The sequence below is a fragment of the Phaenicophaeus curvirostris genome, chromosome 5 (genome assembly GCF_032191515.1).
Source record: "Phaenicophaeus curvirostris isolate KB17595 chromosome 5, BPBGC_Pcur_1.0, whole genome shotgun sequence".
NCBI lineage: Eukaryota > Metazoa > Chordata > Aves > Cuculiformes > Cuculidae > Phaenicophaeus > Phaenicophaeus curvirostris.
This window is the reverse complement of record NC_091396.1, coordinates 55,669,008-55,681,690: the sequence shown is the minus strand read 5'-3', so window position 1 is coordinate 55,681,690 and position 12,683 is coordinate 55,669,008. Positions and strand designations below refer to the sequence as shown.

General features: G+C 42.3%; 1 protein-coding gene across 7 annotated transcripts in view; it reads left to right on the top strand.

Annotated features, from left to right (window-relative positions):
* Window positions 1–12,683, top strand: part of BCL11B (BCL11 transcription factor B) — a 90,582-nt gene that overhangs the window by 24,351 nt on the left and 53,548 nt on the right. The window contains exon 1 of one of the 7 annotated variants that reach the window (XM_069858786.1): window positions 12,591–12,627. The exons of the other annotated variants lie outside the window; for them this stretch is intronic. Coding sequence (XP_069714887.1) covers window positions 12,606–12,627 — 22 coding nt within the window. The 5' untranslated portion in view covers window positions 12,591–12,605. Of the gene's footprint in view, window positions 1–12,590; window positions 12,628–12,683 lie in introns of those variants that run through there. 7 annotated transcript variants of the gene reach the window in all.

Below are 12,683 nucleotides of genomic sequence, written 5' to 3'. Positions count from 1 at the left end.
TTTCATTTCAGCTCATGTTAACGTTTGCTTCTTGGCATCATTTGGAACCCAAGTTCCTAGGTTTTAATTAGATTACTCAAATGCATGCAGTGGGGCATATAGTTTCTTTCAGCTTTACCTGCAAAGGATATTTCCTGTCTTGGCGAGGGGGTTTCCCTCGTGGAGGGATTTGAAAGGCAGAAGTTTTCAAGTGGTCTCAATATGGGGCCCCACAAGAATGAGTGTGGGAGGTGAGGGGGAGAAAGAGCAGGAAGGAAAAAAAGAAGAAAGAAAACCCAACAAAAGTTTGGGAAAGTACCTTGAAATGAAGATGGTCCCGATCCTGCAACAAAGTGGATGTCAAAGCATAAGCTTATTGAGGTCAATGGAGGTTTTGCTGTTGGCTTTAGTGACGCCAGGATTTCATCCTCAGTCTACACTGAGCTGTAGGTAACGCCAACGGTCCTCTCACAGTCAGCGGGATTACTGATGTGCAGAAAGTTAAGTATGTCTTGTAAGTGTTGGCAGGATTAAGATCTGTGCTGGTATTTTCAGACCAAGTGAAATGCATGTGGGAGTTTTTTAAAGAAGAAAGTGCATGGGAGTTTTTAAAAAAAGGAGAGTAGAGCCGAGCCTGACATTTTTAAGTGCCTTGGGGAAAAACCTGGGTTGCTATTAAAAATATCGGAGGACTAATGTGCTGCTAATTATGACACAATTAACTTCTTAAAAGTATTCAATTGCTAGTCCCAAGAAAATAAAAAGATGGGGATGAATTGCTAGAAATTCACGTCTCTATTTCAGTTTAAACATTTCTTTTTTATGAACTAGAAATAAAAGCAAGCCTATAGGTTTACTTTACTGTGCATCTTGGTTATTCTGCTAGGAGTCTACCTTTAAGTGGCTTATTTAAAGAATTATAAAAGGACAGCAACAAAGAAAAGAAGCTCAAACCCAGTAGCTGTCTGAGACCCTTGTATGTGCTTTTACCAAAAAACTTTTAAATTCTTGTTTAAAAATTTCTCCAAAGCTGTTACTCAGGAAATAAAAACGTGTGCTGTTTGTCTATAGCAGATTAAAAGTTTACCTTTAATGTGACAGCTTCTTAAATCTAGTGTCGGAAACTTGCCTGTGTTTTATGGTATTATGAAACAGATCTGGAGCAGAAACAATATCTTTAACTAAGAGAGAATGAGATAAAATTTGTGGATTTCTTTCTTTAATGAAATATAAGTGGAGAATGTTTCTGTGTCTGAAACTTTTTTACATACAAGTGGCCAGCACATGTAAACCCTATTTTGAAATTTAACAGTTAACCTTAAAAAATCTTAAGTTCAGCAAAATGGAGCTTCTTTTTTTTTTGGGTCTATGGACATCTCTTTGTAATGTTCTGGCAGAAGAATCTAAAGTTGTTTTTTTGTTTTTTTTTTTTTTTTCTCCAAAACATTCAGAATTTCAGCAGTGGAAAACTGATGCACACCCGAGCTCTGAGGAGGCTTGCTCTCACATCTGCCTCTGCCTGTGTGCCGATTCCCTGGGGTCCCATTTATAACAGTCTAACAAGATAGAATCTGCCTTTGAGTATCAGTAAATATGGCTAAAGATCACAAAACTGTACTCATAATTGTTCAAGACTAAAAGGCAGAATATAGTGTTTGATTAATGTTTATGGTACAGGGTTTTTTTTGTGGAAAGAAGTTAAAACAGTAGCCCCCCCACCCTCACTAAAAAAAACCCTAAGGCCTGACTCTGTCCTCCTTAAAATCCACTGAAGGAGGATATGCTTGTGCAAAGTTCATAATTTAAGATGATGCGCCTTATTTTTGATTTTGAAGTTGATCAAGGATACCTGATTGGAGCTGTTTCTTGCAAGAGTCGCATGATGTGCTTTCCTGTTCCCAGCACTAGTGCACAGGAGCAAAGGACAACTTTGCTGGCCACAAGAAACATCAGTCCCTCAGGTCAGGGGGCTTTTGACAGCAAATTGTCTTCCACTGGCCTTATCCTCCTTTTGTCTGCTCTGCGGGTGTTCCTCAATCCTTGCTGCTCCCAATCTGTCAATTAACACTCATTAGGAATATTTAAGCAGGGGGAGGTTGTGGATGCAGCAGCATCTGAGAGACCCCTAGCAATGACACCTGCTTGTGTTGGAAGGATTGATGAACCGGATTGATGAGGTCTCTGTTAGCACTGGAGTGTTGCCGCTGCTGCTCAGGCTGGAATTTGTGCCTGGCTCCCAGCAGCTTGCAGCAGGCATTACCTGGGTGGGGTGGTGCACCAGCAGCTGGGTTGTCCTCACTCCATCTGTGGGAAGCTTGGGAACTCCTATTGTCTTTCCTGTTGGGAGACTTCCCTGCTGTCTGGAAAGCTTTATTTTTTTGAGTGATAGTGGGTGGAGAATGCAATACAGATGGATCTGTTTCTCTTTCATTAGCTGTTTTAAGATACTTGTTTAAATGTATTCGCTTTGCTTTTCAATGTAAATGTCAGTGTTTCAAATATCACTGTTACCAACAACATCATGAAAACAACAAAATTAAAAAAACCCAGGTCTTTGAAAAAGCCCAGATCAGGACTTTGTTAAAATGTTGGTCTAGAAATGGCAAAGGTGACTCTGGATGTGCACAAAGAGGGGAGAAGATTTGATCCTAGTTTACATTTAGGGCAGGTCTCCCTTGGAGGCTCCTGGCAGAGCCCAGAGCTGGGGGTGGCCAGTGGCAGGGGGAGAGCTGTGGCCAGCAAGTGGGGCTGGATGCTGGTGAGGGAGTCCAGGGGATGTGCTGAGTGAGTGGCTGTGACTTTTGCAGTGAAAACTGAGTCTTTTGGGCAACAGGGTAAGGGTACACAGAGAACACCTGGAAGGGCAGATGTGTATATGCTCCATCGGAGTTTGTTTCTTACTGAGGAAACAGTGGCCTTCAGGCAAGACACTAACTGGGCTGTGCAGAACTCTGTGCTAGCAGAAATACCACCCCAGCGTGCCGTCACAGGAGAACCTTGGCACTTCTAAAATCATGCTTCAGTACCTTTGTTTCCCACTCTCCTGTCCTTACACTTCTCCCAGCCCTGGTTGTGATGCCAGTGCTGAGCAGAGCCCAAACCTCTGTACCTTGTAGACCTATGTGGTTTGATGGCTAGAGGACAGGAGACCATCAGCCCTTTCTGCAACCCTGCAATCCTGCCTTTGTTCCCAGGAGTGGAGCAAGTCCAGGAATTTTTAGTGCTCCAGGAATTTTTAGTTGCTCGTTGCTGTCAGTTTTAACCCTCCCATCTCATTGCCAGCACCAGCTTTAAACCGCCTACAGGAGATATGCAGATAGGCACTCTCATTTCTCAGATGAAGCAGAAAAGATGTGAATGGCTTGATTTTCCAAAGCGGCCGGCTTCATCTGGTGGGTGCTCAGGGCAGCCTGCTGCTCTCAGTACTCCTCTGGATAAGGCCACAAGCGCCACCATCCAAAATGACAGCAGGGAGTGGGTGATGGCAACGGGGCTGTTGCTGAGAGAGCCTGCCCTCTGCTTCCTCGCTTACAGCCCTGCCCTTTTCTGCCTGTATTGGTATTTCTGAACTAGCCCATATCCCTCTGATCTCTGTGCTGTTAGCAAGTTTCCCCCTCTCCCTAAACTCCTCAGCAAAATGGTTGGATTAAACAAATGTGAAGTTACACCTCGGCTGTCCCCTCTTGAGGTGTGCGTGCCACTGGTGAGAATGGATGGATGATGAGAGGCTTCGTGCCACTTCCTGGAGCCTCAGCAGCATTGCCACCATGGGCATGGTGCCAGAAGATGGCTTTTGCCTCATAATTGAATAAGGACTGTAATTGAATAAAGAGGTGTTCAAGGCCAGGTTGGATGGGGCCTTGGGCAGCCTAATCTAGTGGGATGAGTCCCTGCCCATGGGAGGGGTGTTGGAACTAGATCAGCTCCTTCCAACCCAAACTGTTCTATGATTCTATGGCCTAAGGAAATTTCACTTGCAAGTGTGCAATAGGACCTTTCCCTGTGCAGGAGAGATGGGAACCTCGGAGCCAGATGCCTTGGGTGAGAGCCTATTTGAGTTTGGCCAGGCTGGGATGAGGCTGGGTGCCTTTGCTGCTGCCGCTGTGGGTGCTGGCCCCAAGAGGAGCTGGGGCTCCTTTTGCACTGCATCACCACAACTGGGTGCTGAGGAAGAGCAGTAAGCAGGGGGGAAAAGGAGGAGGGGGAGAAAAGATCTGTGACAAAATCGTGTGACACCCACGTAAATATTGTTTGTATGAATTGGGTCCTTCATCTTTTGTTAGCAGCAGCTTGTTAATTAACAACAGATTAGAGCTGCTTTCTTCTGACACATGAATATATTTTGGGCTAGAAAATACTTGTACTCAATAAAACTGTGTGACTGAACAATTCAGAAAGTACCAGCGGAGCGCCGTAATGGATTCCCTTTTCATCCCCTCCCCCCCGCCTCGTCCTCCTCCTGCTCTAAATGCAAGCAGATTTCTGCAGTCTAGTGCAGAAGAGACATGTTAAACTCAGCTAAATAAATCATGTTTACTCTTGGCGTTCTTCGTAGTGAAAAATCTGTTGGCTGTTCTTACTTCCTTATTTCTCAGCATTTGCTTCCTACCTGTTTTTGAGCCTGTGCCCAGAAATAGTAGTTTTGTCAAATGAGCGGATTATGCCAACCAGCAGTTCCCTCTGCCAAGGAAGCTGCTGGATCGCAAAACCCAGTGACTTCTTTCTTATAGTGACACTGAGGTTCTCTCCCTTCCTCCTCCCCATATTAGAATATAAAATAAAAGTATTAAAATCTGGAGGAGAAAATATAACCAGATCTTGGCAGTTCAAGAACCAAGATTAGGGAAAGTGGAACTTCTATTCCAGAAGCCCTCCTTTAAGCTGTTTGTGGAGGGGAAAGCAGTGGAGATAGCAATAATAGGAACCAGACATTTTCCCTTTCTCATTATCATTCCTTGCCCTGTTCCCCCCCCCAAATGGGTGTGTGTTTTGTTTCAGCGTAGTTTTTTTTTGTGTCTACAGAGAGCTTTACAGCTAAGAGGGAGAGGTAACTAAGCCTTTGTTTTAACCAAGTTGGCTTGCAAGCTCAGCTGTTACAGGCAGTGGGTGAACTCTGGTTATTTGGGCTGATTTTGGCTCCTGACACTGCGCTCCTGGGCAGCCCCATGAGTCTCTTGTTTGAGTGAGGGCTGCCAAAGGAGCTGAATGTAGACATGAGAAAGCCGCGCACAGCTATATGTGTATATACATATATATGTGGCACGTTTGCGGTCATCAGCAGAGCTGTGTTAAGTGGAGGGGAGTGTAGCCCAGAAGGTAACTAGCTCCATTTCAATGCAGTCCTGGGTATTAAGCACTCCTCTTTGACCTCGGGTGGCAACTTCTGTAGCCTGGACCCATCTTCCTTGCTGCTGTTATCCCAGATCTCAGCAATCCCAGATGTGACTGTAACGTGGATTATGAGCCTGGTGGACTCTCGCTGTTTGGTTTGAAAATTAGAAAAAAAGATCATTTTTCCCATCAGAGCTTTGCATGTATTTACTCTTTGATCACATTGGAAGGGCCTTATCCTGTCTCCAGAGAAGCTTTAATTCTGCTTTCAGTGGTAACAGGGATCTGGCCTGTGCTGAATATTAGGATTTTAATGGCTTACTTAACACCCCGATGCTGGTACATGCACAGGGCTCTCGGCATGGGGAAGGTCCAGCTCTGGGGTTTTGCCAAGTGATGTTGCAGGCTGCAATGACTGCTGAGAGGGAGAAACGGGGATGGCCCATTTGCCATGGGTTGTTAGTATTGTCAATAACATGTCTACAGAAGCCAAATTAATTCCTTCTTCCACTTTACTAAGTCCAAGAAATGTCAGACCAGTTTCAGAACAGGGGAAAAAATAAACAGAATCAAAGTTTGCACATTATGATTCCTCTGAATTTCTGATGGGAATACCCTTGTGATAGAAATGATATTTCCATAGAGGTGCTGGCTGCCAGTTCGCTTAATTACATTAAATAGTAGTATAAACCTCGGCAGAACATAAAACTCTTGTTACAGCCAGTCATTAGAATATTGAATCATAGGGAATAATGATGCCAGTGCTAATGTGTTATAACAGTCTTTATTATATTAGTGATTGAACTGTTATTTAAAAAATAAGGTTTGTTGTAGCACTTTAGGTGTGCATGTATATTTTCTCTGATCACCTATTAGGAGACTGAAAACTGGATTTGAACTCATTATAGGGAAATAAAAGGGTTGCTTAGGGTAAGAACTACTAGATCGCTGCTTATGATTTTTCAATTTGATTCTGCTTGTCCTTAAGAAAGGTTTGTAACACTTACTTTGAAAATGCTACCTACATCTAGAAAATTAAGGTTAAAAGGACTACTTTCGTGAAACTAATTACAGGCTAGTTCAATTTTTTTAGTTGGTGACATTTTAGAGATTTTGCTTGTAATGCAAGAGGTTATAGAAAGATTTGGTTAGACTGTGATGTATGGCAATAAGCTGCCATTTGAGTATATCGACATTTTCATCAGAAACAAAACAAAAACTCACTAGCCTTTATTTTACTGGGGTGATAGGTGTGAATTTAATATCACTTCCTCATCCTGGCCATGGATGTTTGAAGGAATTCTTTAGTTTCACGTTGGTTTGTACAATATCTGTTTTGTTCACATCTGTTTATTTATTTTTCAAATACACTTTCCTAGGTTATTAACTTCAGCCTCTGTTTCAAGCAGATCTAATAATAAAAAGCCTTTTTGTGTCTTATACTTTTATCTTATGGTGAAAGATGCTATTCTGTACCAATAAATGGATCAACTGTGAGTTATGGGAGTAGTATCTGGTCCAGAAAAAATATACCTCAGAAAAAATGCATGCAGAATGATTCTTGTTTCTTGTAGTTGGATTTTCTTTTAGTTTTGTGTCATACTGAAAGGAGTAAAGGATTGTTTTTATACCGTACTTGTGTTTTACCTCTTCTGGTGTAGAGTTCGTTATCCTGTCTAATTAGCATTTGTAACAGGCCAAATTCTGCTTGGATCCAAGTCTTTGGGTGAAACTTTTCATTGTGCTATTTAGCAGCAGGATTGGGCACAGGTTTGCAACATGCTTCCAGGTACAAATGAGATGTTGGTTTATTGTTTCCCTTTTTTAACTTACAATATATGCCTAACTAGATTTCTGGATACTAGTTTATTGTTCTGCTTTCTTTCATTATTTAAAAGCTAGTTACTTTTCTAGTCTCTTTTCCATTCAGAGAGCGTTATTTGCTCAGTTGTGCTGTGTCCAGTAAAGTGATTACTGAAGCTTTAGTTAGATCCTCCAGCTTCCTCTCATTTTGGTGAGTTGTTTTACCATCTTAAGTTGATGGCTCTGCTCATTTAATTTGACAGATTCAATTATCAGGCTTGGGCCCACTTGTACACACGCAGCTGGATTGGTTTTCCCCTAAGAGATCCAAAACACAGAGGGAATCCTCATTTTATAAATCTCTGATGCTTTGTCCCTCGCTACGATCTCTTGCCCTGCTTTGCATGTTTAAATTTGCTCGGTGCTAGTGAAGTGCTTTGCTGAATGTGAATGTGCTTTGTGCACAAGGGAAAATGATAAACGTGCATGTTAATGAGAACCCGCAACTGCTGTGACATTACTTGAAGTGTAATATGTGCATTTGCACTAGTCAGGTAGACTATTTTTTCACATGGAAATTCAGCTCTTATAAAGTGCCTACACTTCCATTGCTTTTGGCAAGGGGTGAGCCAAAAGACCAGAGTTGTGATTCTCTCCCAGTGCTAATTCTGACTATAAATTGTCCATCTGTGCTTTGCAGGGACATCAGCACTGCCTCATGGTCCTCCTCCGTATTTCCAGCAGTGAAACAGTTAACAGTGCTGCTGCTTAATATATTGCTATTACAGAGTCTTTTTAGTTTCCAGGACATTTAACAAAATCAGGTGGAAGTCATTAGATGATTTTCACACATGGGGAGACTGAGGCACAGAGAGGCAGGATGAGTTCATCTGCCTCTCTTTTCCCAAGTTCTATTCCCTTCCAGGAACTGTTTTTGCTACCAAACAGCTGAAGAGTTGCTGAAGCCTCACCCTGTCTAATTCCACCACTGTTTTTTTATTTTAGTGTTGGACAGGGAAAAAAGTAAAAAATACTAGTAGAAGACAAACTTTAGAACAAGGAAGAGATACTTACTTGAGAAGCAAATCCTGCTGTTGTGTTTTCCAGAGGCTGTATTCTACCTGAGGATATGTGTCCAGTGCAGCGTCAGATGATGTGAGCAGGGCTGTCCCAAATGGCCAAGGAAGAGAAGTCTGGCTCCTGCCCATCAAGGGCTCTTCCCTGGCCACTTCACTTCCTTCATTTGAGGCTCTTGACCATGCTCTTATGGTCAAACCCACTGATTACTTGTAGCGGGGTTTCTCTCTCTAGCTGCCTGTATATATTATTTTGCCCTTTGTAAACAGCTCTTTCCATCCACCGAGTTCCTTTATTAATTCCAGGGCCTTTTAAATTGCAGCAGTTGTCTGTTGTGGTGGTTACATGTTTCAATTACATCAGGAATATTTGTTCTTATGTAAAAATATTCATGGTATAATCAGGACTAAAAATTTTAATCGCCAGAAGGATTTTTGCAACCATTGAAACTCCCCGGGACTTAATTACAAGAGTTGGGGAACAAACTTGGGAAAACTGATGAACTGTTCATTGTCAACCCTTTATGCCTTTTGGAAAACTAACTCTGCAAGTCAGGGAGATTATTGTTATTTGTTAGTTTATTGCAGCAGCTTGTGGACATTGCAGCTTAGATCAGGATACCATTGCATTTGGCACTCTGCATCCCTGGAGTGAGAGCCAGGCTCTGCTTGGAAATGCTTTGGAGCTGAACAGACCAGACAGGCAGTGAGTGGGAAGGGGAAAGCTGGGTTCTGGGATGGGATGTGCTTTTTAGCCTGGATGGCTCATGCCCCGGGGAGCACATCCTGGCTTCCTTCACAGCCCAGAGCCCCGTCTACAACACCATCCTCTTGAGATGAGAATGAAGATGAGGTATTTAATCAGGGTGAGCCAAAATGTTTCAATTTTTCCCTTAGCCTTGTGTTCAAAGCACAGACGGGGCAAGGAGCAGGTTTAGGTGGGAGGGTGGATGGGTGATTCTGCAGGAGCCGCTCATGGGGAAGCGGCTTGTAGGAATTGCTGCTGGTGCTGCACGTGGCACCTGGACACCCCCTGTGGGCTTCCCACCCTGGCCCCAGAATGAGTCCAGCGACAACCCACACCCCTGTTTCCTAAAAGTCAGGTTTTGGCACTGCATAAGCAGTCTTGCAGGCACGGCGTGGACCACTTCTGGGAATCCATATAGTCTCTTAGGAAAGTAAAAACCTCTGTAGCCTGCTCTCGCTGTCTGAACCTCCAAAAAGTCATGTGCAAATATGTGGACAACCCGACATGTGGATTTTTATGCAGTGAGAAGACTTGCATGCTTAAAACAGGGTATTTATATATATTGGGATATTTATTAGCCACAAGGGGTGTTCCAAGCTCAGTTTATTTATCTTTGTAAAGTGCTTCCAGATCTTTGCATGGAAGGCACTAGAGAAATGAAAGACATATTATTATTATTGTTATTATTGTTGTTGTTATTATTATTATTATTATTATTATTACAGCATCTAACTACTGACAGGCAACCACAGCTGCACACTCAATTCAAGCCACTTAAATTTAGGGGCTGTTTTTTACAATGTTGACTCTTAATACCTTTTCCTGTTGACTCCATATACTGAAATGTGTGTTCACCTGCCCTGCTGAAGTGTCATTATTCTCCAGAAATACATAAATGTTGTTTAGAAAGTAAGAAAATGTGGCTTAAATATTAAGTATTCACATTTATATGGTAGAACTCAACTGCCATTTAAGGAGGGCTTCAAAACAGCCAACTGTATGAACTGGTAGTTGCTTCTCTGTCATGAAAAAAAGAAAATGTATTGATTAAAATAAAACCAAGGGATCTCATAGACAAAGACATTTATGGTTTTCAAGGGTCTGATAGGAGCTACAAACAACCCAGGAAATGGAAAGCTGAGTTTCGCAGTCAAACATTGCATTAAGAACGGTTGTGCACAGCCACTGCCCTGTGCGTGTTATGTAATATTGCACTTCACCCACCCACGCACACCTAGAGACAACAAGCATCTTCAAAAGGTCTTGGCATTATTCAGAGGAAATACTCCCAGCAATACCCCTGCATAGTGTTTAACCTTATCTTTACTAATGTTTATGCATTTCTTTTTAGTTCTGTCTTCCTTCCCTTCCTTTCTCCTTTTTTTCACCCCTTTTCTCTCCTGTGGTACATCAATAGTGGGATTTTTTCTGTCTCCAAAAATGGAGCAGATATGGGGGTAAAAATCCTATTAGCTCCATGATGTGTTTTCACCGCAGCTCTGAAGGTTCCGGTCAGGGCCATTTTGTGCATTTTGTACCATTGTCCTCCTGCTGTTATTAGGTTTTTTTAAGCAGAGTTGAAATGTTACATGTGAAGACACCAGCTAATTATTAAATGGTACCTAGACAATGCTTTCTCTAGATTTTAAAATAGGAAATAATTAACCAGAGGTTTTAAAGATCTGCAGAGAAGCCGAACAGGCCTGTGAAACCCCAGGATCTAATAACAAAGAAGGTGAGTCGGTTTTCCAGTGCCCTGAGAGTTTGAAAACGTTCTTACTCTGGCTTTTGAGTAGCAGAAAGAGCTCAACCACATTTCATCCTTCTATGAGGTAGCCCTGAAGTTAACTGTTTTTCCAAAAAATGAGAAGGAAAAAACGGATGTCACTGGCTGCTAATTAGATGTATTTTAACAGTAAAGTCATTTTAGCAGCTAATATTGTTATGTGCTTCAGCATGAATCCTTAGTGAAGCTATTAAACTGTGAGAGCCTGAACTTACTAGACATTTTGTAATGTGGCTGGATTTTTGTATCCTTGTTTGGAAACCTGTGATGAGTGGAGGACCTTTCTGGCTCAAACACGAAACCCACATTTCTTACCACCTGATTACCAGGGTGGGCAGCAGAGACCTCCTTGCACCCTCCTTTTGAACTTTTTTTTTTTCCTTTTATTTCCTGGCAGTAATATTTTCTTTTTCTGTTGCGCTCCCTCCCTCCTCCCCAAGACAGTGATCAAGCTCCATGGTTTACCCTCTAGCCGAGGAAAGGGATTTGATGGCAGGGACTGATCACAGTTATTTTGGGATACTTTTGACTCATGCCTGTTGTATACAACAAGCTGGCAGTTCTCAGTAGCCGGTAGGCTCTCAGCATCAGACACACACTTGCTTTTGAAAAGCAGTAGCCCACAGCAGACAGTAGACTTAGCCATCATTTGCCTATCAGTTTCTCACCTAGGATTCTTACTTTGTAATTGCTGGGTTGGGTTTCCCAGGGTTTGGATTATTCCCCTCTTCTTATTGCACCAGTTGCTTTTATTCTCCTCCCCACTCTAAAACAAAGTGACTGATAAAATATTTAAACTGATGAAAAAGAAGGGGATTTTTCCCCCCTTTATTTACTCAGATTTGAATTGGGTTATCTGCCTATCTTGTTTATGAAATTTTGTGCTGTCTTTTCTGCACAGACTGTGACTCCCAAATCTTCCACAGCTCCATTTCCATATTCCTGCGTGCTTGTTCTTTGTTAATCACTTGGCAAGCGCTTATTTGAATATTAAAAATTTCTTTAATCATCAAAGGCAGGAGCACAGCTTCATGAATATTCATATTTTTTTCCTCCTCAGACTGGATTCTAGTTCATTACCCTGCAGTAAAGCCAAACAGTCATCAATCGCGCTCATTACAGCCGCTGGCGTTTTGATTGGCTGCCTGCTGCTGGTAGCCTGCGTCCCCCATCCTCCCGCTCTCCTCCATGAGCTGTCGTGTACCTGCCAACAACAACAACAAAAAAATATATCAACAATGCAAGAATAAATTTCTCCGGTTGAAAAACAACTTTGCAAACTTGTCAAATGGTCCTCCTCACTTTTTTTTTTTTGGTTTTACACCAAAAAATTAAAAAAAATTGGAAGGGAGAAACTTGAGCTTTAGAGATGAATATTTGTCAAGAGAGTTGACGTAAGTTTCATTTGCATAATGACTTTGTACTTCTGCATTAATAAAATTTGCATATGAAGCCATGTTAATTACTCCTGATCATGCTTTTTGCATTCATGCATAGTAATTTTCTCCGACTTGTGAGAATTAATGTCTTGGCATGGGGGGAGGAAGGGGGGGAGTTGGGGTACTGTCAAATTTCTGTGCCAGTGCCCCTCACTCATATTCTTTCTCCTTCTTGCTCGCCACATTGCTGTTCTTGATCTGTGACTCATTTAGGCATTATCATTCAGAATTCTGGAGAGAAGGAAATGTAACAATTCAAAGGGAGTCCTTGTCTGGCAAAAAAAAAAAAAAATCCTGAGCAAAATCTGACAAGAAATCCCTCCCTTCCTTGCCCTCCTTCTTCTTTCCCCAGTATGATCTTTCCATTTCCAGCTCCAGCAAAGTTTTAGTCTTAGCATCCTGAGTCAGTGCAGGGGAACTGCTCCAAAACCACTGTGTGTGCGATGGGAAGAGGCTGGTGTGCAGGTGTGTCTGGCTGGGTGCCGGACTCCATGCGTGATTGCGTATAACGGTGTGTCTGC